At 38.4% G+C, this 24,188-nt stretch overlaps 1 protein-coding gene across 1 annotated transcript in view; it reads right to left on the bottom strand.

The window, feature by feature from the left end:
• Nucleotides 1-24,188, bottom strand: part of LOC132771550 (vertebrate ancient opsin-like) — a 100,771-nt gene that overhangs the window by 21,294 nt on the left and 55,289 nt on the right. The window contains exon 4 of the mRNA XM_060769706.2: nucleotides 14,616-14,849. Coding sequence (XP_060625689.1) covers nucleotides 14,616-14,849 — 234 coding nt within the window. The remainder of the gene's footprint in view (nucleotides 1-14,615; nucleotides 14,850-24,188) is intronic.

Raw genomic sequence — 24,188 nt, 5'->3', positions numbered from 1 at the left:
AGGCGTCCCCTGGGCAACGTCCTTGCAGACGGCCAATTCTCTCACACCAGGAGTAACTCCTGACACAACAAAAAAAAATTGATTTGAATGAAGGTTGTTCTCAAAACTCGAGATAGCACACACTTTCCTCCAGATTTAACAGTGGAAGAACTACAGGTTATCTGAGAGGAGGAAAAAATGTCATGTGCATCCCCCCCAAATTATCTGAGTGATCCCTGGAGACCACCATCTAAAACACTTATAGTCTTGCATGGAGGTTTGTGCTTCTAGAAGGCACCAGGCAGTGTGAGTCCCCAGTGATTACCCCAATACAGATTTAATGCACAAAAAACTTTTAAAATACTATTGTGTAGATTCTTTCAGTTTTGATGAAAGAAATGAAGGCAACATGCAATGAGTCTATAGACAGTGGATAATGTGAATACTCGGCAGTTTTCCATCCATGGTTTGTATAATAATTTATAACTAAAGCAATCCCAATTAAATGATGCTCCATTCAAGGATAAGGAGGAATATATATGGGGGAAGCAATGTCCAACCATCATGCATATCATATGCAGAGCACCTGAAGCTAATCCCAAATAATGACTGGTTGCCCTTTCCTCCCCCCCTCCCCCCCCCCCCATTAAATGTAGAGCAAGGCTGGCACTGGAAGGAAACTACTTCAGCTGTTGGCCTCTAAATCACTATCCACTCCTTGGTTACCTTTTAAATAGCTTTTCAAGGTTCAAAATATATTTTGCAAAATAGGGTTCAGTACCTTGGATAACTCCTTGTCATATTGAAGGAAAACCTATGTTGGATTCACACCCCACCAACATGAGTACCACCAGTTGTCACTGCATGGAACAATTTTACATGACACAAGAGATCTTTCAGTCATGAATGTGAGAGATTAGACCATTACACATTAATGTTCATAATCCAGAGGAGAGTTGAATGAAACAACAATAAGATACACCAAATTAGGTTGTTATAGCAGTCTTGCCCTTAATGCATATTGAATTATTATTAGCCTCTGTGAATTCATCTAATTCTCATTTAAAGCTATCCATGTTACCAGTTGCCAATTCTTCTCATGGCAGTGAGTCCCACAATTTCCCAATGTGCTGTGTGAAAAACATCCATTTCTATGTCCTGAATTTCCTTTTCAAATTCAGTTGATGACCCTGAATTCTAGTATTATTGTGCTGCTGCTTCATCTACTCACCTCCAAGAATACCAGGAATTTTGTTTTATAGTTCCTTCATCTATAAACTTTTTAAAATGTTGTCCTGTTGTTCAGAAGTAATTACAATTGAAGGAACCCACAGACCACGGCAATCCATAACTTCTAGAATACCTTTGTTCTGAACAGTCGAATGCAAGAAATAAAATCACCCACTATGTATTACCTATTTTTAGAAAGTACCTAACCATGTACAAATCTTATGTCAAAACCTTCTATAAAAGATCTTGCTTGCTTGCTTGCCTACTTTCCTTCCCTGAATCCAACACAAGTTAAGTGTAGCATGCAAAGTGCTTCAATATTCATCAAAGCTCTACAAATTTTACTTTTAATTATTACTACTAGTTACTACTCCTTTTATCTGCATCTATGGTGATTATGCTAATTTTAATAATATGCAATGCAACATGGCACGTTTATTATTTATTTAACTGATTAAATACGTTGATGCATGAATATACCTGTAAGTTGACAAAACATATTATGACCTGGCTGATTTTAATTTCCCCCTCCTTCCACCTATATCCACCTTTAAAACAGTTCTGGTATCTTACAGCAACAAAGGGCCTGCTTCTAAACAAGGATTAGGGGAGAGGTTGCTATAGCAATCTGCCTTGTTCAGCTGTATCTCTGGCCTACCAGGGATGAAATAAGGCCATTCATGTCTTTTTCCCCAGCAGGGAAAAAAGCAACCAGAGGAGAATAATTCTGAACAAGAACATGATTACCAGGAAGAAACAAGTGAAGCAACAGCATCCTCCCTGAACATCCACTGTTCCTTTGCTCAAAACTTTAGCCTTCCAAATGGACGTTTCAGGAAAATGCCATCATCCACCTAATTTGCCATTAAATCCTCATATTGTCAGTCAGAAAATGAGGCCGAAGAATTCATGCCTCATGGGTGCAATAATAGTCAGTGGATTATACTTATGGAAAGGTGGTACTTATGGGTTGTACAAGAAGTCTTCATATGTATAATCCAATATTGGTATCAGCCAGGGAACAGTGGTGTGTCTGAACTGAGATTAGCCTTTGATCAGGATTTGAAACCCATGACTGATCTCTCCGATTTGGAATAAATCATGGGTAATGTTGTCTTTAGGACTTCCACTAACAAGGGAGATTTAGGTGAGAGAGAGATCAAGAAACTCTACAATAATGCCAGACCACAGAAATGGCTCAAGGTGGCTCTTGACAGGGCAGTTATCATGATGCTAATCTGGAGGAGTCTACTCCAGATCAGTATCAGGAGTAACTCCATTGCCAATCCCCAAACCTGCTTAGAAGCTGCATGGCAGCAATAACAGCAGTTCTGAAGTGGCCTGGTAGCTGCATGGTGATTGCACAGGCAAGTGACAGTGAAACTACTTATACCTTGCCCCCATCTAGCTTACCTTTGTGATGTTATCCCATTTCCAATGCCCGCCTAACCCTGGGGAAAGCAGCATGGCATCTAATTAATTAGATAGGCCAGAAGTCACTGGATAATCTGGAACTTAGCAGGAATGCTGGTGAAGGCCACATTACACAGCTTTGGCTTATGTTACTGCTGGATTAGCTCTCTGCATTGTATAATGACTACAGAGTTATGGCAATCCCAAGGCTTCCCTTTAAGTTTAATGGCATGACAAGATGCACTCTGATAGTGGGGAAGGACATAGGAAGCTAATGAAAAGGATATTGACAGCATTGCAAAAAATAAGTTCTAAATAGTAAATAGCATGCCATTGTGGTTTAAGTGTTAAACTATGACTCTGTACAACAGGGTTGAAATCCTTGCTCTGGCATGAAAACCCACTTGGTCACACACTCTCAAGCCCAGAAAACTCGGTGATAGGTCTACCTTGCCATAAGTCTGAAGCCATTGGAAGGCACATAACAATGCAACCAATCACAAATACAAAATGGAGTGGAAATGTGGATCAAAGCCCTTTTTCTTTCCTGTTCTGTCCTTTTTACTCTTGACAATTATTTTTTCCTTCCCACCTTCAGTTTTCTATTCTCTTCTGTTTTCTAAAGATATCAGATACCTATGCTTAATTTTCATCTTGATTCATAATTAGTGCCAGGAAATACTTATAATAAAACGGGCAAGATAGGACACATACTCAAGATTCATATGGAATCTAAGCATTTTGACTTTTTCACTTTTCACTTTTGACTCTTCCTCAAAAACTCAGCTGTTCTGATTTCTGATTCAATGCTTTCTTTCTCAATTTGCTAACTGTCAATCCCAGCCACTGACTTCACATCTACCAGAGCTCTCCCTTAGGACACCTGTGCAAAGTAAGACCTTATTTTCTTTTATCAGAACAGAACATTAAAAAACTGAAAAGACAGCTTGGTTGGTTAGGGATGGAAGAGCAGGCCTGGTGATGTTTTAATGGAATCAGAGGTTGTGGTGGGAGTTCAAGAGAGACCCCTCTTATCCAACTTGATAGAAGATAATACAGAAATTTTGTGCGAAAATACTTCCATGAGGGAAAGGCTAAATGGGCATTGTAAACTGAATGAAAAAATCTTCTTGGGTACACACTTGCATTGGTGATCACTCATAGCTGAGTATGATTGTCTTCCAAGTCTAGTGTTTTGGCGGTGGGTCCATAGGCCATTGTAGATTCTTGATCTGCATGTTTTTCCACAGTGAGGACATCAATTTCCAGGTGGAAGGCAGTTCCAGTTAAGAGTGACTTCACACACCTTCCTCTTAACACATTTCACCCTTTCAGTTGGGAGTAGAGTAAGCCGATGTGTGTATGGTAACTGTATTTAAGCCAGTGCAAGAAGAAGAAAAAGCATCAAAAGGCAAATGTTTCATATTATGTAGCTGTGCTGCTACGGCTGTACCAGGAGCTCCCACTTTATTTGCTTTGTATTAAATGTTTGCTTGCAGTCAGGGATTCTGCAGGAAGGTGGCTTCCTTTGGTTGCAGTTATAGGGCAGGCCACCTGTCCATCATTGTTGAGTTTTGGTTCCGCCCCTTGCTCAGGGCAATTGGGAAAGGAAGGGAGCCATTTTTAGTTAGTCTCAGCAAGGAAAGCTAATGTACAGGACATGTGCAAGCTTCCCCGTACAAAAGCTTCAACCCTTAAGACTTCTGGGGGAAAACAGTCTTAAGAGCATCCAAAGATTCCCAAAGATTCCCAGGGAAACAGCCCTAAAGCTCTGAGGAATTTCGGAGGGAAAAACAGCTTTGAATATCAAAAAACTCCAGCTGAAGAGACTACAGGCCTTGCTGGTAGGTCCACTTGGTGCTTTGAGACGTAGTGAAGCCCACATCAGTTAGGTTTAGGATCACAGTCAGCCTGGGAGAAGTTAAAAGGAATTTTCCTTTAAAGTAAAGTAACAGTTAGTAGCCACCAGTTGCACAAAAGCCTGGAAGCATTTGTTTAACCTTTTGAAGACAATAGAAGTTTCTGTTTGATTGTTCCTCAATAAAAGACTTTGTTATATTTCACAAGCCCTCAAAAGACTGTTTGTGGTGGAAAATTTCTAAGAGCTTCTCTTTGGGCCCCTGGCTTCCCGCTGGGCAAAGGTTGCACGTCCTGTTTTAAAGACAATTCTTTACAGGCCCAGCACACGACAGAACAGTAGCACTGCAGCATCACCACCACCACCACCACCACCACCACCATCATCATCATCATAGGCTATCACTCGTGGCTGAGTATGATTGTCCCCCAAGTTTAGGGTCTTGGTGTTGGGTCCATTGGTGACTGTTGAGACCTATACTTAATCTGTATGTTCTTTCGCAGTAAGGACATTCGTTTTCAGATGGAAGGTGGTCCTGACAAGGGTTAACTTGGCGTGCCTTCCTCGTGACACGTTTCTCCTTTTCACTCTCCATTCGTGCCCCTTCAAATTACACTGACCTCCAGTTAGAACGCTCAAGGGTCAAGGCTTCCCAGTTCTCGGTGTCTATGCCATAGTTTTTAAGGTTGGCTTTAAGCCCATCTTTAAATCACTTTTCCTGTCCACCAACATTACATTTTCCAGAATTTTGGGAATTTTTAACAAAACAAATCGACTGTTTTGGTGGATCCTGAGATTTGTTACTTGTTTCAGACTAAAAAGTAGTACTTTTAAAAAGAAGAAAACAGAAATGACAAGTCTGTTTTCTTTTATTTCTTTTTAAAAAACCCTTTAGGTCTAAAACTGGCACAGGGCAACAAAAGATGGCTTCTATAGACTCCAATTGTGTTCAAAACTTTTATTACACCACAGAGTATCTCCACCCAGTGAGAGAATACAAATATGCCTCTGCAGTGTACCCCTAGTTTTAGAATGTCCTGAAATGTTTAAAGAAACTATTAATAATAATAATAATAATAATAATAATAATAATAATAATACCCCACCTTTTTCCCCATGGGGACTCCAGGTGACTAACAATCTACACTAATAAAAAGATTACTGTACTCTTAAGAGGAAAACACATTCCCTACATAGAAAACAGATGGTTTTTTCACAAAAAATGTTTTATTCACAGAATAATTATTCTGCAAAACTCCAGGACATTCAAATACAATGAAAAAAATCGTGCAACCTTCTTCCTGGTCTGTCATTTTTTCTGAATATGTTTCTAAAATGTTAGAAAACCTCTTTTTAAACCTGGCATCAGATCATTACGAATATTATTTCAATTCCTAAACTTATCTCCTGAACTTTGTCTTCCCTGGAATCTGATTTGTGTCCACGTATTCTTTTGAACCAAGGGAAGTCTGTTTGTTCTAGGCAAAATGAGCATTCCTGGCAGAAAATGTTGTATATATGGCATTCACGTTGTTCTTCTTCATTTCATTTGGGTAAAACTGTGATAAGTATACAAGGCAGACAAGTTCAAACTAAGCATAGACTGCTACCTAAAACCTACAGCAAAAGGTGGCTTTAACAGAAACAAAAAAATCCTGAAAAATCTAGAAGTCTAAAAGCTTTGAACTAAGTACAAAAATAAGCACTCTACCTCCATTACCAATATCAGCATGTCAGATTCACTTGGTTCAGTAGCATGTGATTGATGGATACAGACTGGCAGGCCCATTGGCCAATTCACAAGTCAGTAGTTTTTCATTCTACTTCCAGTAGCAAGACATTTAGGCTGGATCTATACTGCTATATAATATATAGATCAGTGTAGACCCATACACACTTCAATGCAGTTAAACTGTATTACATTGATCTACATTGACCATATAAAGCAGATCCAAACTACATTATATGGCAGTTTAGATCCAGCCTTAGTAACAAAACCATTTGATGGCTTCTTCAGAATGCTTAATTAATTCTACAATTTTCATAAATGAAAGCATCATCATCATCATCATCATCATTATTATTACATTTACTTATACTCCGCTTTTTCTCTCCACAAGGAGACTCAAAGCAACTTACATTAACAACATTTCAATATAGTTTGAAACCTGCAAATATACAAACATTAAAGAAGAATTAAATATCAATGGTATTTTAAAAAATCAGTTAAAATCCATAAAAAACGTGTTCAAAGCTAAAATCACAGCACTCCATAACTTGATCTTAAAAATCTTTTAAAACCTGATCTGAAAAAGTAGAGAAGCAGATGTCTTTAAATCTAACTTACTGTCCCCCACCCCTCAAAATCCTTTTTGAAGTCAAACTTACTTCCTTTTTTTTCTTTTCACACTTTTTTCCTGTCTTCCTTATTTTGGTTTAATTTCTTAAAAAATCTATTTTTAAAAGCTCTAAACAATTCAGGACCAGCTGAAGGGATTGCCTGACCTTCAACTTGTTCACTTTGATTCAAGCTCAGTCAGATTCAGACTCTAGACTCCTGTGTTATACACTCAAGTCAATACTCCACATTGCCTCTTTCATTTCCATTATTGTCTCAAAAATTCAATTTGATCTTCTCAAATGAGGCTCTGTCTAAATGGGCAATCCAAAACAGTGGCATGTATTGAAAGATGTAATAAGTTCAGCCACCTTCTACAAGCTCCTGAATAGTTAATACACATTTCTGTACATTTTTATGGCAATTAACAATGCTTTCAGTATGATTTTTACACATTACTGGAGATGGGAAATGATTGAAATTATAAGTGTGTGAGAAAAGAGTCATAAAGGCCGTAGGATGTAGAAAACAGTTAATTGGGTTATTAAACGGTGACTTCATCACAGGCTGTCACGCTATGCAAAAAATGATAACATAAAACACAGAACATAATTTTAAATTACAATGACAGAAACCAATGAGAATAGCAACATTTAGTTGTGAAACATCAAACTTTTTGTAAGTTAATTTTTAAGGCTATTAAAACCCATCATTGTAGAGCTTTAATAGGCTTAAATGGAAATGTTCATCATTAAATTAATTCAAATGCCTATTAGAGCCCATTAGAAATCATTTATCATCCATCTCATAATACCTGCAGAAAAAGCCACACACATTCATTCTGACATAAAGTTTCCTTCTTGAATGATACTCATTTACATATTCTAGGAGAGAAGCTGAACCAGAAGACTAGAATCCTTTTGACTCCTACCCACAAATACCTCCTTGTGAAATCTTGCATTTTCCATGATTAAAAAAATATTCCTAGAGCTCCTGCCATTCATAGTGGTGGCTGGTACCTTTAATGTTAGTGAGGGAATCAATCCGTTCTTTACAGTTGCTATGAATCTGGCAAATGTCCCCTTTTCCCAGCTCCTATTTGGACTTGACCTATAGACTGGTTGTTCTTTCCAGACTGGCTATGTTGTTGTTGTTGCTGTTGGGATGGTGTGCCTTCAAGTTGTTTCTGGCTTATGGCAACCCTAAGGGCCCTTTTAGTCAGGCCCTATATCCCAAGATCTAATCTCAGGTTGTCTGCTTTAAACTGGATTATCTCAGTCCACACTGCCAGATAATCTGGGATAAACAGAAAACCTGGGATCGGATCCTGGGAAATAGGGCCTGTATGGAAGGGCCCTAAGTATTTTTTTTCCTTCAAAGTAAATGTGATTGTTCAAGCAAAGTTATATATCCACATAATACCTAAATGGTATTATGAAGGGGTGGGCAATCCAGTTCCTTTCAGATGGTTGACACTATAATTTCCATGACTGCCTGACAGCATAGCCAATGGCCATGAAGTTTGCAACCTGAATTTCCAAAATTTCCAAAATGCCCCATTGTGAATATATTTGGCTCTAAGACTTGAGGGGAAACAAGCACTTGGATAATTTAGATACACTCACATATATTTTTCTTTAGGGTATTAGCCACACAGAAATGCCTTCAAAGTGTTCCACAGAACATTTCACAGAGCCACGTTGCTTCTTGTTAGCTCAAAGACGGCTTTTAACAAGTCACGTCTTTCTCTTTGTCACCTCAAATCAACCAAATTCCAGGCAAACTTGCAAAAGCATGAACAATAGTTAGATGAATCTTTAAGGAAGTTAAAGCTTGAACACATTTTTGAAACCTTGCTCCAACATTTCCACTACTGACCCCAACATTAGCTATTATAGTAAAGTATGAATGGCAGTGACTGGAAACACAAGTCAAGTGCTTGTGTTTCTCTCATCCCAAGAGTTTCTACAGTTCTCTCCCCTACCTTGTTTAGTAACAGTTTAAAGAGATATGATTTTCTTTGTTAATTATGACAAGTATTACATTTTTAGTCCAGTTTTTGTAGAGATAGGTGTTTGTAGCAGTTCTTTCAACAAACTGTCCCCACCATTTCAAACACCAGATGGCACTGTGAAATCTTTATTTTAGTATTCCTTGAGTACGAAGGATAGATACATAAAACAGTAAGATGTAGGGATTTATGTACTTTCTTGTTGGAACAGTCAACATATAAACATCCAGGCATCCTTACAGATTGAACTAAACAGTACTAATTGAACTAATAAGTGCTAAAAACAAATGTGAAAAAGGAAAACAAATATATATACTCTACATTGTTTTGCATTTGTTTGTTTTTCTCCAAAATGCATATAAAAGGAAAATAATCCATAATTGCTGTAGTATTTTTCATTAAAAATTATTGTATACCCACAATGGCAGGTACTCTGTATCTATACGAATAACTTTCTGTATAGTTCAGAAAGTTAAGCATAGAAGTTCAGTGACAGCCTGAACTGGACCACATATGTTCCTTCAGAGCTGTATTGAAGTACATTTTGGCTTCTACCTATTGGTTAAGCCAGTAGGTTGGTCTTTCAAGATGTTGGTCTTTCAGATGTTTTGAACATCAGCTCTCAAAACCCCTGTTGGCCATGCTGGATGGGGATTCTGGGAAGTAAAGTCCAAAAAAAGTGGGGCTGAGCTTAAAGAACTATTGAGATAAGCCCAGCCAAAAGAAACACATTCAATCAATGACTGAGTAGTGAGTCAACATATAATTAAATCTCATTAATTTAATGGGGCTATGACATTGAATTATTGCCATAGTTTGTAAGCCTCCTTGAGCCCTCCTTGGGGGTGAGGAGGGTGGAGTATAAATACAGTAAATAAATAAATAAATAAATAAATAAATCTATAGTGGAGAATAATAGCATGATTTAAGCTATTGTTCTTTGTGGAAAAATAAGGAACCCTACAGTTAAAATACTAAAGCAAAACAAAAAAGTTAATGAATAATGCAACCCTCTTTAGTTTTGTCCCTTCCACTACCTTTTTTCTGCCAGCCCCTAAAAGCCTCAATATTGTCTTCCTCTTGAGAAAATATTGTCTTGGTTTATTACTATACGGCTATTGTGCACGCGAAAATTAAGTAAGTGTTAAATAATTACAAAAAGTGATGAGATAGCAGTAGACACTGTTTTAAATAATATATGAGGGAGCGAAACATTCCTTCCCTTGACTTTCTGCTTCTGACAACGCAATTTGTGTCCAGATGCTGTACTATTACCAACACCTCTTTAAAAGTTTATACTGTTTTCAAAAAGTATCTGTGAACTAAAGATGAAGAAACTAGCTGCACGTGATCTTTTCATCTAATTTTTCTTTACTGAAAAATAACGAACAACTTGGATAATTCTTTTACTTCCTATGACTGAATGAGACTGTAGTGTAGACCTTAATTGTTATGTTATATTCTGTCTGCATTAATAATGATATGGTTGGATTGGGGTTTTGGTTGGTGTTTCAAATCCCATATTACCAACCCATTGTGGGGAAAATGCTGAGGATCATATTTCTCATGTGGTGTGGATAGGAATGGGCTTTTTTCATGTGTCAGGAGGCCACAAGATGGAATAAGGTCCAACAACATGGACCTGGAGTTCATGCACTCTACCACATTACATCCACATTACATCTCAAACCACTATACCACACTGAGTTGTACATTATGCAGCAAATAAAGATTTTTCCTAGAAACTGCAGACTAAAAGGGTTTTTAAAAAAATCATACTAATGCCCTCAGGCATAAAATAGACAGGCTTTCATTTCAAAACCTGAGGAACATTGTGTGTTCAAAAAGGATCATGAAAAAAGGGAAGATTAATTAGTTTGCAGACTTTAATTCAGCCAAAGAGAGAAAAACATCCTCCTATCCACTTTCTCATCACCATGAGTTTTTTTTAAAGTCCACATTTTAAACATTGTGATAGATAGTAAGTTGTTAAGATATTAAGTTATTAATAAGAAAAAAACACATAAACTAGTGGCCCTTCTACACAGCACCTAAAATGTGGAAGTTACCAGATTAAAGGGGGGGGGGGGGGCTAAATGACGCTAGCGCAAAATCCATGTTGATTCACTGCAATGGACAAAAACACATGTTCAAAAAGTCTGCTTCTATCCCGATTCCAGACGGAAAATGTTCATATTGGTATTACTGTATATCCCTGCATTCACAAAAAACACATTATTTCCTTCCCTCCCCCCGTGTAGACTATTCCAGAGCATATGTGCTTTTAAAAAGCCCAAGCAGCTGATCAGCTGATTGGTCTGTCTAATGGACACACAGCTGGTTCAAAGGAAGAACAAATGGACAGTAATTAGAACTCTCTAAAACTTTAATTTAAACTTAATAATATTAAACAGAGCTTGAATAAACAATTGGGGATAAAAGAAATCCAGCTGAATTTTTTTTAAAAAAAATGCATTTAGTTATGCGTTGAACCTCATATGTGCACATATGAATCTGCTTATATTTATATTTAGATAATCACATGTGTGCATATATAGTCCAGTACATAATGGAGTGATTTTTTTTAAAAAAAACAACAACCTTCCACCAGATGTCCCCCATACAGTTGTTCCAATACAGAGGAAGACTGTGAGGACGGTGGGGTACCCAGTTCCAGGACTAACAGGTCTGTGTGGGGATCTGCAGTCAGGCCCCAGGATTTTTTACCCCCATTTGAAACCCGGATTTTGGCACTGTCTGGAAGCGCCCTAAAAGAGGTTGCAGTAGTTGCCTTTTGCTTGAGCCTACTGAATAAGGTAAAGTTCAGTCTTTTTTTTTTCACTAATACAAGCTGAGTTAATTCAGTGCAAACTATTTTTGCAAATTAAATCAATTTGCAGTAATTCAAATACGTTGAAGGCAAAGTGGGAATGAGAGGAAAGAGAAAGTGCTTGTTCTAAAAACAGCTGAAAAACTGGGATAAGAGAGGACTACACATGCCAGATTAGGAAAGCTGAAAGGTATGCATTTCTCACTCAGGGAGCTGTCCACTGCTGCCACTTTACAGTTTTGAATACCTTTTTGCCTTTAACTACTCTAAAACAGCTCTTTATGGAGATGCAGTATTCAAAACTGTGTGCAGCATTTTCAAGTGGAGTTGAACCACCTTAAAATCCATGTTTGTTTATTTTCATTTAGTTTTACTGTCAATTCATTTCCCAATGATCTCAGATTTGGAATTTCCCCTCTTTTCACAACCAGGGATGTCCTACACAGTAGGAAAACATTTTGATTTTAACCCTAAGATCCCTTTAGTAGGGTGTATCTACACTGTAGAATTAATGCAGTTTGGCACTACTTTTCCTGCCATGAATCACTGCTATAGAATCCCGACAGTTGAGGTTTGGCGAGGCACCACTACCCATTGGCAGAGATGGATAAAGAACTTGTAAAACTACAACTTCCCTGATCCCAAGGCACTGAGCCATAATAGTCAAAGCCATGTCAAACCACATCAATTATGCAATGCAGATGCATCCTTGATCAAGTGGCTGAATGCAACAAAACTGAATAAAGTTTGTTGAAGGGCTGTTTGGGGCAGTTGGGAAGGGGGGGGCAAGTGTTTTCTACAACATAGCCCAACTTGGGACATCATCCGTGAACTACATCCCTGAAAGTCCTGTTTTAAAAGCATGATTTGGCTTTCCAGACATCATGAATTATGCGGGAGACACACATGCTTCTCAGCAGCTCTGTGCTTTCAACAATATCAGAATAAGATGAAAGGAAAAGAGTCAGGTTTCACTTGCATGTTGAAGAGGTATCTACCCATGGTGCTCCTGACTTATCTTAAGTAGAAGAGTGAGACAAAAGACCTCCATCACAGTGGGAGAAAGAAACCTGGGATTCTGGGAGGCATTATTCAAAAGTTTCTCAGAGTCAGTGCAAAGATGAATTTCACATTGTGGAATCCCCCATGATGCAGAAACAAGTGGTTCTGAGCAACACATATTACAAGTCTGCCTCAAAGTCTAATAGTTTTGTGATATGTTAATATATCAGTGGGGGAGCCACTGCTAAAGCTTATGCAAGCTATTTGAGGATCTCCAGCAAAAACTCTGAAGCACAAAAGGAAACAGTTGCTGTTTACAAAGAAACTGAAAGCAAGCTGGGACTTTGTGGTATTTTTCCCTCCCACCTTTGAGTTCTTCGACGAAATGATTGATGACGACCCTTTTCTCCCGTCAAGGCTAAGAGATGACAGCTTTCTTTGTTTCCCTTTGCATAAGACAGCTATCTTTGAGGACCTTGAGGTAAACATACATAACCACACTTTGAAATTTCTTTTAAAGGGTTTTGCTTCCTGAATCAGTAGATTTGACAGACAATAATCTTGAGCTTAAAATTGCAACTCTGAAAACATCCTTTAAAAATCAATGGATATAATCAATGGCTGAAAACATTTTTAAGATCCATTGATTTAAATCACTATGCAATTTCCTTTTAAAGAACAAACCAGAAATTTTACCTGGATAGCAATTTTGAAATGTGATATTTGAGACACTAAACACTGAAATATATGACATCTGAATAGCATGTTAATTTAAGGATGGACAAAGACTAAGGCAAAATGTCTGTACTTTAAAATGAACAATAAAGCCATACAATGGCATGTGTGTTTATCTCAGTATTTTCACTTTGTGAGCTATTACTTTGTGAGCTATTACTGCCCATCACACCACCTTACAAAGGTCCTATATTAAAGTTTTAGAGACTTGTTTAACACTGCTTTTGTTAGACTCATAGGATCAGACATACAGCCTTTGGTCATGGCATATATTGTGTTCCTATTCTCCTCAGCACTTGCTCTGCTGCATCAATCTAGGAAAACAATTAAACATGTTTATCTCATTTCCTTTCAAGCAATTCCATCAAGTTGTCAGTTCTGAAGGCAACAAAGCTGACTCATACACCAGCAGTGCTGTGTGGGTCATAGACTACATTGTAGAAGCACACAAATGTGTCTGAAGCAGTGGTTCTCAACCTTCCTAATACCGGGACCCCTTAATAGTTGCTCATGTTGTGGTGACCCCCAACCGTAAAATTATTTTCGTTGCTACAACATAGCTGTAATTTTGCTAGTGTTATGAATTGTCATGTATATATCTGATATGCAGGATGCATTTTCATTCACTGGACCAAATTTGTCACAAATACGATACGTCCAAATTTGAATACTGGTGGGGTTGGGGGGGGGGTGATTTTTTTATTTGGGAGTTCTAGTTGCTGGGATTTATAGTTAACCTACAATCAGAGAGCATTCCTTACTCCACCAATGATGGAATTGAACCAAACTTGGCACACAGAACTCCCATGACCAAGAGAAAATACTGGAAGGGTTTGATGGGCATTGACCTTGCATTTTGGAATTGTAGTTCACCTACATCCAGAGAGCACTGTGGGCTGAAACAATGAAGAATCGGGACCAAGCTTGGCACGAATACTCAATATGCACAAATGTGAACTCTGGTGGAGTTTGGGGAAAATAGACCTTGACATTTGGGAGTTGAAGTTGCTGGGATTTGTAGTTCACCTACAATCAAAGAGCATTCTGAATCCCACCAATTGGGGTTCAAAACTTCCCACACAGAACCCCATGACCAACACAAAATACTGTGTTTTCTAATGGTCTTTGGTAATCCCTCTAACACACTCCTCGCAACCTCTCGGGTTGAGAAACGCTGATCTAAAGCAATAGTAAACAGTCTTTAAAAACACATTCTCACCTGCTTGTTCATTAGAATGTAGATGATGGGATTGCATACAGTACTGCTCTTTGCCAAGATAGAAGGAATGACACTGGCTACAGGCGACACCAAGCCAGGACGACCAAAAGTTGCAAGAAGTGCTATAACCCCATAGGGCATCCAACAGATCAGGTAACAGATGATGGTTGTGATGATCATGAAGAGTACGTGGAATTCTCTTTTCCGGGCAGAGGTTTTTCGGATTTTTCCAACCTGGTTAAAATTACATAGCATCTAATTATGAAGGAACAAAACTGCTGTATTTGCTTAGAAAAACTGTACACTCAATAGCAATATAAATAGCTTACAATTCAAGCGTATGCTTGAGTTAAGGTTAGCCAATAAATAGTCATGTTCTTTAAGTTAAAGCAAATATATTTTATATTGCATATTTAATGTCACTTTGATGCCAACAATCTGCCTGGGTGCAGGATTAGTAAATCTTAAAGGTTGCAATACAGAGACTCTGTGATTTGTATTTTTGTAGAGCAAACAAATGATACAGTTCCTTTACATATTGATGGGAGACAGAAGATCTAAGCCATTAAAGCGAATCCTTAGTCATATGATTAACAAGAATATTGTCAGATCTTGAACTGTACATATGCAAGGATATGGAGAGAGGGGGGTTTGTATTTTGTGTGGTGCTTTCTTAAAGATTTGTGATTTGTTTCCAAAAGGTATCAAATAAAAAAGCCCTGAAAAATAATCACATTGTTGGCTAGAAGTAGAATATTATATAACAGATCAAAACTATCAAAATGTATCAAATTATTTGGGTACAGGGCTTGGAAAATGTATTTTATTACTAATCAGAACTTTTTTTCCTTTAAATTTTATTCAAATGGATTTGACACCTTTTGGAAACAAGCTCCATATTTGAATGCCTTTTCTTAAAAAATTGGATGAATCTGTTTATGATACATGATCTCAGTTTACACATACGGACATCTGCCAAGTTTGTCGTAGAATATATCCACTGGATAATGATGCATCAGTGGTGTTCATGTTGCCACAACCATTTGGTGGTTATATGCCACCAAAATAAAAGTAGCTTTGTCCTACTATTTACTATGAGAAAAATATCAAAACCTGAGCATGCAGATTTAGGGCTAAACCCAGGAGTACGTATGAACTGAAAATATGAGTCTTAAAGTGAAATATGGAATGCTATTCAGCGTAAAATTAATCTCTATTCCCTGATCTGCCTTTGTACTGTTTGGTCTTGTTTGGATTAAGCTTCAGTTTGTTCATACTCATCCAGTGTATTCTGAAATTCTGAATTATATAGAGCCTAGCTTTGACAGATACTCAATATCATTCATTAGAAGCACACATTTCACAGGTTGTAACCATAACCCTACTTTCACTGCAATGTAAGGGCAGATGGCTATTAATTCACCCCATACTAAATGCTACAAATAAAGAATCTACTGCCATCCAGTTTCTATAATTTTCCATCTGTTTTTCATCCAGCTGCACTGCAACTCATTTCCAACAATTTTATTTTTCATAAATAGCAATTGTATCCCCCCCCCCCCCCCCGCTCTTCATCCTTCATATTCACTGTTTGTGATTGGGCCACAATCCAACCTAAAGTGGTTCACGCCAAAGACATCTGGCACTATTTTGCTATTATTGTTGAGGGGAATGGAGCAAAAGAATTACAGAATGAATGAACAGAGAAGGAGTGAGAGAAATGAGAGTAGGGCTTAGACAATGTCATATGGAAGCTAAAAATCCAATTTGATTTTGGCCTGCATAACTAGGAATATAGTGTCTAGATCCAGAAAAGTCATCTATCCCTCCATTCTGCCTTGGCCAGCCCACACCTGGAATCACACTGTGTCCAATTCTGGACACTACAATTGAAGGGAGATGTTGACAAGCTGGAATGTGTCCAGAGGCGGGTGACTAAAATGATTAAGGGTCTGGTGAACAAGCTCTATGAGGAGCAGCTTCAAGAGCTGGGCATGTTTAGCCTGTAGAAGAGATGGCTGAGAGGAAACATGATAGCCATATATAAATCTGTGAGGGGGGATTATAGGAAGGAGGGAGCAGGCTTGTTTTCTGCTACCCTGGAGACTAGAATGCGGAACAATGGCTTCACACTACAGGAAAGAAGATTCCACCTGAACATGAGGAAGAACTTCCTAACTGTGAGAGCTATTCAGCAGCAGAACTCTCTGTCCTCAAGTGTGGTGGAGGCTCCTTCTTTGGAGGTTTTTAAATAGAGGCTGAATGGCCATCCGTCGGGGTGCTTTGAATGTGATGTTCCTGCTTCTTGACAGGGGGTTGGACTGGATGGCACACAAGGTCTCCTCCAACTCTATGATTCTATGATTGGTAATTTCTCAAGTCAAGGTATTTGTTTTTTCAACCATAAACATATTAAGACTGTATCCACACTGCAGAATTATAGTAGTTTGAAACCACATTAACTGCCATGTCAATGCTATGGAATTTGGGGATTTGTATCTTTGTAAGATATTTGCTGTTGTCTATCAGAGAGTTCTGAGGTCATACTAAACTACAAATCCAAGCATTCCATAGGATGGAGTCATGACAAATGGTGCCAAACGGCTATAATCAGCAGCTTCTATAGTCTTTAAGTGTCTGCTTACTTCCTTAGGAACCAGCAATAATGAAGATGTTCAGACTTATCTCAGTGAACAAGGCCTCTGACAAAGAAGCACATTCTTGTAAAGTCTTTTTATGCCTGCCCAGCCCCTCCTTTCTGTTTGTCCTCAGCTAAACTGGAATTTCCTTAGAGGTACAGTATTGGCATTGGAAGGATGGGGAACGAGCTTGAGAAACACAGGCTTTCAGAGTCAGATGGTAGCAGTATAACTGGATCGCAGAAAGAATGGAATTCTACTGATGCTACCATAAGTGGATGAATAAGCCTACAATTAGGAAGGTAAACAATATTTCCTTCCGAATCTCTTCTTGATGGTCCTTCCACACAGCCCTATATCCCAGAATATCAAGGCAGAAAATCCCACAGTATTTGTTTTGAACTGGGTTATCTGAATCCACACAAATAATGTGGGATTTTCTGCCTTGATATTCTGGGATATAAGGCTATGTGGAAGGGCCCTGAGCATGACTGAACAGCTAAAAGGGAAGACTAGATGGGACTGCCCTACCTGCTAGCCCCAGAATGAGCACAGACCTCGTAAGTTTGCCTACCAAAATGGGAATTGTAAAAAGTGGATGCGGGGGGGGGGGGGGGGAATCCCTGGTTGCATTTTGGAAGAAGATTCCAATGTTTCAACAAGTTTTTGTTTAATTATGAAAGGCTTACCTGTCCTAATTCTTTCATTTCACGTGTGTATATTGTTAGTTTGGGATAAAACGTGTGCTTAAATGTTGAATGAGTCTTCCACACTTTGTAATGTGGAAACATCTAATTTTTCTTTCCATGCTTCATCTGCCCAGGAACACATCTACTTTTTCCTCTTCAGGAGGAGCCCTACAGAGGACACCACTACCTAAAAGACTTATACCACAGGATTAAAGAAGGATTTGTGGTCCCAAACTGGAGGAATCCATTTCTTCAAAGACCCGCTTTCACTGATTTTAGAGAGGGCGTTAAAAGATACGTTTTTAGTTTTCGTGTTTATAAGTTTTACTGTGCTTGTACTTAAAGAAATGTTGGTTGTAACTTTTTATGGTTTTGCTTTGTACATTTTCTTGGTGTTTTTTTATAGAGAAGTGGTACTTAAATTTATGAGAAATGAAAAGAGGAAGAAGGAAGGGGGGTATATGTACGAAAAGATGATAGATAGATAGATAGATAGATAGGGCTGACATCTTAGAAAAATATGTTGATATCAATATTTGCAGTTAGAAACAGCAAGAAAGTAGGATATATTGCAATTAGAATAATAATTGGACCACAACATCTTGAGGATTTCAGGAACTGGCTGCAATTTTGCTTGAAAATCTGTGTAAAATTGACTTTGCATTTTGTTTAATTTAGATTTTCCTTTCCAATGAGACATTAAGAAGGAAGTAGTATCTTGTTATGCTGGTTTTGTTTTTGTGCTACAATTTCTCACGGAACATGCCAGGAGCAAAAACAAATCAATTGTTATCATTCTTTCATTGTGATGGTCCTTATAGATTTTTTTTAAAACCCGCAGATTTTAAGACAGATTCAAAAGAAAAATAAACACAACAAGCAATGTTCCAAAATCTAGAATCAGAGAGACTTTCATGATCTGAGAAAAGGTTGCAGAATGTAGAACGCTCACCCATCAAAGGAAAACAATTAAAACCTTGTTTGAAGCCTGTATGATGATGTGTATCAGGACTGATATTTACTTGTCCTGTTGTAAATTTGGTCTCATTTTATGTGAGACACCAATATATATTGGGCACCATGACAGCTTTACTTCCTAATAATGTAATAGGAGTCCTCTGTTTGATATGTCCATTCTGCAACTGCACAATTCTAATTCCTGAAGGCATCCGTCCACTTAAGACAGTGGTTCCCAACCTTTTCTTGACCAGGGACCACTTTGACCAGAGACCACTCTCCAACATTAGTACCAAAGGTACAAATCAGTTTTTGGTCAACTTAAATTTGGTTTAGTTATTTGGGGTGCTGATTCAGAAAATTGCATTGGATTTCCTTATTTATTTATGTACTATATTTAAACCCCACCCTTCTTGACCCTGAAGGGGACTCAAGGAGGCTTATAGTAAATGCAAAATTCAATGCCTTAAACAACTCAGCAATTAAATAACATTTCGTTAAAAATCTAAATTAGGTTAAAATCAATTAAAACATAAACAATACCACTTTCAGATATAACACAAACAATACCACTTGCAGACACATGGTTTTGAGGCAACAATAACATAAACAATACCACTTGCAGACACATGGTTTTGAGGCAACAGTATAGGAATGGTGATACCGTGGCCCATATTTTCGTTCTTGGGGACCACTGGTAGTCCAGAGACCACAGTTTGGGAACCACTGACTCAGGAAAATGCAATGCTGCACCAGGATTCCGGCTTCAGTTTTTAAACCTTCCACAACACTCCTCCTTGAAAAACACTGAATTGTTCCTTTCAGTTTTATAATACAGTATGATTCCCATTTCTATTGGAATATGTGCCTGAACTCAACATAATAATAGGCAACTATGGATAATAATGAACACAATTTTAAGTGAATTACTTCCAGGAAGGTCATACCACAGAATTGCCTAGAGGACCTAGAAAATTCAAAGGAAGGACATATTTTGTTGAATATGAGCAAGTGAAACCACAGAAACATATCTTATGGATATATTCTGTCCAAATATTTTTGAATAGAAAACTAAGCAGACATCTTACCAGTCCAAATGCATTCATATTCTACATTTGAGGTATTGTTCTGGAACTAGTCCAATGTGGGCTAGGCAAAACTACGGTGAGGTGGATCTCTAATTGGTTAAGTCAACGAACACAGAGAGTGCTCACGAATGCTTCCTTTTCATCTTGGAAAGAAGTGACAAGTGGAGTGCCGCAGGGTTCCGTCCTGGGCCCGGTCCTGTTCAACATCTTTATTAATGACTTAGATGAAGGGCTAGAAGGCATGATCATCAAGTTTGCAGACGACACCAAATTGGGAGGGATAGCCAATAGTCCAGAGGACAGGAGCAGAATTCAAAACGATCTTGACAGATTAGAGAGATGGGCCAAAACTAACAAAATGAAGTTCAACAGTGACAAATGCAAGATACTCCACTTTGGCAGAAAAAATGAAATGCAAAGATACAGAATGGGTGACGCCTGGCTCGAGAGCAGTACGTGTGAAAAAGATCTTGGAGTCCTCGTGGACAACAAGTTAAACATGAGCCAACAATGTGATGTGGTGGCAAAAAAGCCAATGGGATTTTGGCCTGCATCAATAGGAGCATAGTGTCTAGATCTAAGGAAGTAATGCTACCCCTCTATTCTGCTTTGGTTAGACCATATCTGGAATATTGAGTCCAATTCTGGGCACCACAATTCAAGAGAGATATTGACAAGCTGGAATGTGTCCAGAGGAGGGCGACTAAAATGATCAAGGGTCTGGAGAACAAGCCCTATGAGGAGCGGCTTAGGGAACTGGGCATGTTTAGCCTGAAGAAGAGAAGGCTGAGAGGAGATATGATAGCCATGTATAAATATGTGAGAGGAAGCGACAGGGAGGAGGGAGCAAGCTTGTTTTCTGCTTCCTTGGAGACTAGGACGCGGAACAATGGCTTCAAACTACAAGAGAGGAGATTCCATCTGAACATTAGGAAGAACTTCCTGACTGTGAGAGCCGTTCAGCAGTGGAACTCTCTGCCCCGGAGTGTGGTGGAGGCTCCTTCTTTGGAAGCTTTTAAGCAGAGGCTGGATGGCCATTTGTCAGGGGTGATTTGAATGCAATATTCCTGCTTCTTGGCAGGGGGTTGGACTGGATGGCCCATGAGGTCTCTTCCAACTCTTTGATTCTATGATTCTATGTAAATATTATATAAAATCTGGTATTTAAAACTATATGTATTATATCCAACAGCGTCAACCCTTCAAAGCAAAAGATAGCTGGAGAAAGAGATTCCTACTCTCCCCTACAGTCCTTATATCTTATTGAGAGAGTTGAGGGATCCTTCAGAGCAAATCTCAGAGTATTTCATTGTTTATTGTTCAAGGAGGAAAAGGGGAAATCTGATTGTGGAAGCAGAAACCTAGTTACATAATGTTGGTGGCAGAAGAACAAGATGTCTTAAAGGAACTCCCAAAGAGATGGCCCTATTAGTCTGCTCCAGCAAAAATAATGCAGCCCTGTTGCATCTTTAAAAAAATAAGTAAGTATATAGACGTGTGTGGACTAGATGGATGTAGTGAAATTGCTACTCTATGTTAAAGTTTTGGTGTATAGCTCTATGTTTACATGTGGCAGATAGGGAAGAATAGGTACAGACAGGGTAGCAACAGCAGAGATAGGATTCATTTGCATATGTGAAGCCGATTGGTCATATACAGATTAGCGTAGGCCCAGGATTTGAAAAGGCTGCTAGGCCAAAATGACAGTTGGAGAGAGAGAGCTGAACATTCCAAAGGAGCGGAGCCAAGGTTCTGAAAGAGGCAGTAAGAGTGAGAGAGTTTGAAAATGACAGTTAGGAATCTGTGTAAAGAGGAGAGTTGGTTTTTGATTGCCTGTTGGAAATAAGCAGTTATGAAGATGTATTAAAGACTTCTGATATAGAGAAGTAGTTAGTTAAATAGAGCTCGAGTTTTAAGGAACATAAAGAAGGCTAGTGTTGCCTGAGTCAGAATATAATTCAGCCAAGAGTGTGTAACATGTTTGTGAATGTGAAACATTGAAAGTTTATTCAGAAAAGTAAGCCAAGTAAATGATACTGACTGTAAACCTCAAGATTGCAACAAAACACAAATGTAACCACAAGCGTTGGAGCCAGAAGTTATAAATAAACTGTTACTTTGTTATATACAAGAGTGTTTCATTGCCTGTGACATAAAGCACAAAGGTTTCACAGCACACAGAAATTCCCAGTCAATATAAAAGAAGAAACTGAATCAGTATAAGGCAGCAAAGAGTTTTTTTTAATAAGGAAATAGTCTCTCTCCCTCGCCACAATGGCCAATTTAATCAAATGCCTGTAGTGTTCTCCAAAATTTCAAGTATATTTCTCAAAACTATCCACACTAAATGTACCAACATAATTTCATGCATTTGTGAGCCTAGTTAGAACCTGGTTTTATTAAATGTAATTGCTTTTGTAAGATTGAATGCCTATACTGACAATACTGTTGAAGTCTCATGGTCTAAGTTGGTTAGCAGAAAATAATTGCATCCTATTGAGATGCATGTTGCAATCATACTGATGAGCACATTTGGGGACCATTTTAAAATAACAATTTAGAACTTCTGGATAGAATTTCAAGTAAACAAATTCCTTCAGATATGGCTGGATTTCCATTTATCTTATTTGTTATGAGAAGGAAAGTAAATGTATCTTCATTTTATATTGATTTGTCAACTAATTTTTTTCTATTTTTTTATTAAAACGTTTCAGTCTGCTTGGCAAATGTATTCTTATTGATGTTTTATTGACCTTAGGCATTACTTGCAGCTTCATCCATTTTACAATCAATTATGTGTGTATAGATAGACAGATAAAATATATAGCCTCTGCTGGTCTTATAACAGTCGCCTAATAAAAGGCAGCTTGTTCATGAAAGCTGCAGTTAAGCACAAACCATTCCTTTGAAATTTTATTTCTTTTTATTTGAAAGCATACCTATCTTGGTATAATTAGTTATTCAGTAAGGCCACTCATACACAAGCAGTAATGAAAAAATAATTCATGATCACAAGAAAGAAGGCTGCCAGTTTTTGAATATCTGGTAATGTAAACGTTTCTAGTGATGGAAAAATTAGAGATGGAGAAAGGGACATATGAAACCAAAGGAAGCTAGTAAGCCAAAAAGAATCCCCTCTTGAAGATGCATCATTAGATGTTAACTACCCTAAATAAAACATGGTAATATCTCAAGCACAGACCTTTTTCTGAAACCCTCCAACATTTCACAGATGAACTCCTGGACACAATCAAGCAGCTAAGCAAAATCTGAACATGGTTAAGATGACAAAAGTTATTTTGGAGGACAAACCCACAATCCAGAAAGGCTGAGACATATTATTGTTGTTATTATTGTTGTTATGGTTGTTTATGCCCCACTTTTTTTTTCACAAGGAGACTCAAAGTGGCTTGCAATAGAGAAAGAGGAGTAGCTGTGAAGCCTTCTAAACAAGGTGAAAGAAGAAAGTGCGAAAACCAAGATTAAGGCAACTGGACTGATTGATAACTAGCAAATAGAGGGAGAAAAGGTGGAGGCAGTGACAGACTTTGTATTTCTAGGTGCAAAGATTACTGCAGATGCAAACTGCAGCCAGGAAATCACACGACGTTTACTTCTTGGGAGAGGAGCAATGACCAATCTTGATAAAATAGTGAAGATTTGAGACATCACACTGGCAACGAAGATCCACATAATCAAAGCAATGGCATTCCCTGTAGTAACCTATGGATGTGAGAGCTGGACCATAAGGAAGGCAGACCGAAGGAAGATTATTTATTTATTTATTTCAGTTCCTTTTGCCCCGCCCTTCTCACCCCCAAGGGGGGACTCAGGGCGGCTTACAAAGGAAGGCACAATTCGATGCCTATATCAAATGTACATACATACATAACAGCACTTAAAACAGTTAACAAAATCATCAGTACATAACAATACACTAACACAATAGTAAACTAATCCTATGCTCAGCGCTCAGAGTTCCGTAAATCCATTCCGTTTCGTCAATTCCTGCTCATCATCAAGGTCTTTCCTTAGCTGCCAGAATGTCCAAATGCCCGGTCCCACATCCAGGTCTTCAATTTTTTTCTAAAAGAAAGAAGGGAATTTGCCGATCTTATCTCCCCGGGGAGTGAGTTACACAGGTGAGAGGCCGCTACCGAGAAGGCCCTGCTCCTCGTCACCGCCAACCTCACTTGTGAT

The sequence above is a fragment of the Anolis sagrei genome, chromosome 3 (genome assembly GCF_037176765.1).
Source record: "Anolis sagrei isolate rAnoSag1 chromosome 3, rAnoSag1.mat, whole genome shotgun sequence".
In the NCBI taxonomy this organism is placed as follows: Eukaryota; Metazoa; Chordata; class Lepidosauria; order Squamata; family Dactyloidae; genus Anolis; species Anolis sagrei.
Note: the sequence above shows the minus strand (reverse complement) of the source record. Positions and strands in the feature narration are given on the sequence as shown.